The sequence below is a fragment of the Toxotes jaculatrix genome, chromosome 13 (assembly GCF_017976425.1).
Source record: "Toxotes jaculatrix isolate fToxJac2 chromosome 13, fToxJac2.pri, whole genome shotgun sequence".
NCBI classification, from domain to species: domain Eukaryota; kingdom Metazoa; phylum Chordata; class Actinopteri; family Toxotidae; genus Toxotes; species Toxotes jaculatrix.
The window spans coordinates 20,797,864-20,801,019 of NC_054406.1; the positions used below are offsets into that span (position 1 = coordinate 20,797,864).

The window sequence follows — 3,156 nt, forward strand, 5'->3', positions numbered from 1 at the left end:
TCCAAACTACAACTGAGACTACAACTGAAGAAAAACGAGTCAAACTCAGTCTGTGGTTGACAAAAGACACAATATCAAATTAGCTTGATGAGAATAAATTGACATGAATAGCTAGCTACCAAGCATTATAGCCAAATCACCCAGTCGGCAGCTGTTAGCTAAGGAATGTCTGCTTTCTACCAAGTGTATCGCAATCGATCAAAATGGTTTTAAAATCACCTCCAATGGTCCAGCGATAACATTCGTTAGCTAGTGAGCGAGGCTGGACATCAAATCAGACCTCAGTACTTTTTTTTTTGGCATCGAACGACGTTTGTCAGAATAACAAAAAGTAAACTACCGAATATCGAAATTCATAATGTTAATTACTTATTCTCTTTGCAGATCGATGCTAATCTAATCATCATTTGGAGCATTTTTGTGCTGTGCATCTCACCCTGATGTTTTTTTTTTTTAAAGCTCTACATCTTTCCTCTGACACAGCCCCGTCTGCGATCTCAGCACAAGCTCTGACTGAGTAAAAACTAGAAAGACTAACTGTCTTTGAACAGGAAAGCAGCACATAGTTGAACAAGTAACATAAAACAGACAGGTCAGAGCTCATCGTCCCTCTTTAAGACTTCAGTGTAAACTTCATAGCTTGCTGCTGCGTAGCATTGTACTGTACTGCCTTTAGAATGACTTGTTACTGAACATGGATGTTGGCATTAGAAGTCCACAGGGCAAAATCAATCCCTCTGTCCTGTGTGGGAGCCAAACGCTGGCTGACCCCAACAGTTCCACTGGAATGCTCAAACTCGGCCAATCGGACTTCAAAGGGAAGAAGGAGGGAGGGGGGGGCAGCCGAATAACTGGAGAGGAATTGTGTCTCTTTCATAGCAAACACAATGAACCAGCAGATTGTACGCAGCTCACAGTAGTTCTCGTGTAGCCTTAGATCCAGCTCACATTTTTTTAATAGTTCCCAGATCATCTCTTCTTCTTCTGTTGCCGCAGCATCTTTCTCCTCTTGGTGATCATGGCGTGCAGTTTCTGCAGACCCTCCTGCAGTCCCTCACCGATGATGGCACACGTCGGCTGGAGATGCCAGGGTGTGGCCGCGCTGAGCTCGCGCAGAGCCAACATGCTCTCCATCTCCGCCAGACTGAGCGAGTTCCTCAGGTCCTGTTTGTTAGCCACCACCAGAACCGGGACGCCCTGGTTCTCGGCCAATCGGGTGATCTTGTGCAGCTCGGTCTTGGCCTCCTCGATGCGCTCTGTGTCCACTGAGTCCACCACGAACACAATGCCATCGGCACAGCGCGTGTAAGAGCGCCACAGAGGCCGCAGCTTCTCCTGACCACCTACATCCCAGAAGTGGAAGGACACTGTCCGCCGCTTACCACTGATTGACACTTTGATCTTCTCTGTGTTAAAACCCTTAGTAGGGACGGTGTTCACAAACTCATTGAAACGCAGGCGATACAGCACGGTGGTCTTCCCTGCACAGTCCAGTCCTAGAATGACAATGTGAAGAGCCTGGAAGGAAGGGAGGCAGGGGAAGAGAGAGTGATGATCTGATAATCCGTTCCCCATCTTGGTGCACGGAGCAGGAGAAGTCGTCACCAAACATTCACCACGCTGCTTTTATTCCCCGGAGGAGTGCAGCTCAAGCCTGGCGGGGTCAACACAGTATGCATAATGAGTCAAAGCACACAAACACACACATCGCCCCGTTACTTCACAAAAGACCCAAACACCCGACAACTAACTACAACCCCATCTCCCTTTGGACCACAGATCCTCGCATTATCCTGGCGGCGAGAGATGAATGAGAACTAAAACAGTGAGGTGGATAGCAGCCCATTTGCACATGTAGCCCCCACAGCAACCAGCAGGGATTTCATACGCTAATTTCTATTCAGTGTGTGAATCAGTTAACAACAGGATGAAGGCTTTTGAATTGCACTGAAATCCCAGATCCAGCTGATCATCCAGTCTTCAGGGACAGATCAGAGGGGGGCTATTTTAACAACAAGAGCACAGCAGACCAACATGGAGATATAGCTTTAAATAAAAAAAAGGTGTTGCTCGGCAACACAGGCTGACTTGGCTCTTATGCTGAAAAGATAAGGCGAATTTAGAATAAATCTCTAAATTAATAAATTCACCTGCATTTGCTAACACAAATATCTAATTCAATAACTGTAATACATCACAACGATGCTCTGATTAATTCGGCATAGATCTGGTGCTCATTCAAGCATTTAATTGCAATAAAACAGCGACTTTTACAATTGGTTTACATTCGCCTGCATATTAGTGGAGGCAGACTGTGAGGATTCCGTTAACAGGTCTCAAAATTAGACACTTCATTGAAATTCATTGTTGCTTGGTGTGTTAGATTTCATCCGCACTGAATAGCTCTCATTAACGACCGAGGAAATGTGTCCACTCACATCAAAGACAGACAGACTGAGCTGCCTTTACACCCGCGGGGAGTCACGGCCGCTTAATTTATGAGGTTTTTAAATGGAGTCTGGCGTGTGGTTCTCTCTCGGGTCTATACTAAGAACAGACCAAGCTCTACTCAAGGCTATGATGCCAACAAGTGTTGAAAAATCATAAAAGTTAAATTGGCTTTGCTGAGCCCGGTGTAACTGGCAGCCAGGCCTAAGTATTAATATGTAATGAACCGTTAATGTTACATGACAACACAGAGGAAAGGGGAAATATTCATTTCATTAAGGGAAACATATTTTAGCTGCCTGTAACGACTAATGTCATTTTGATAGCAATTATCACAGTGTCTTCGATACTGAACGGCACAATTCACAGTAACGTTACATGAGACTTACCTTCACAAACAATGTGAATCCATTACAAACTAAGAGAAGGTCCACAGCGGCCGCTTCCTCAGCTCTCACTCTCATCCTATCCTCACTTCAACTGAGGCATCCAGCGCGAGAGACTCCCTCTCCTCTCCACGGCAGCGCCAAGACAGACAGAGTAAACAAGGCGACTTCCGCTAACGCTTTTCAAAATAAAGGTTTAACGCGACAGTAAGCCCTGCACTTTTACAACAAACGATACAGAGAAAGAAAGCTCTGGGGGGAAAAACCCTACCTATTTGTTTGGTCAAACTACTGTGAAAAAAACAGAACTAAACTAAAAACT

The 3,156-nt window shown here is 45.3% G+C and overlaps 1 protein-coding gene across 1 annotated transcript; it reads right to left on the bottom strand.

Annotated features, from left to right (window-relative positions):
• Window positions 1-322: 322 nt before the first annotated feature.
• On the bottom strand, window positions 323-2,950 carry arl4ab (ADP-ribosylation factor-like 4ab). The gene is made up of 2 exons (XM_041052732.1): window positions 2,838-2,950; window positions 323-1,654 (listed from the first exon to the last, which is right to left on the bottom strand). Exon 2 carries the CDS (start codon window positions 1,573-1,575, stop codon window positions 970-972), a length of 606 nt encoding a protein of 201 aa, XP_040908666.1. The 5' UTR covers window positions 1,576-1,654; window positions 2,838-2,950; the 3' UTR covers window positions 323-969.
• Between the last annotated feature and the right edge of the window lie 206 nt (window positions 2,951-3,156).

Excerpts from the sequence above, each read along its gene's own strand:
- arl4ab (XM_041052732.1), bottom strand. The coding sequence starts at position 1,575 with ATGGGGAACGGATTATCAGATCATCACTCTCTCTTCCCCTGCCTCCCT.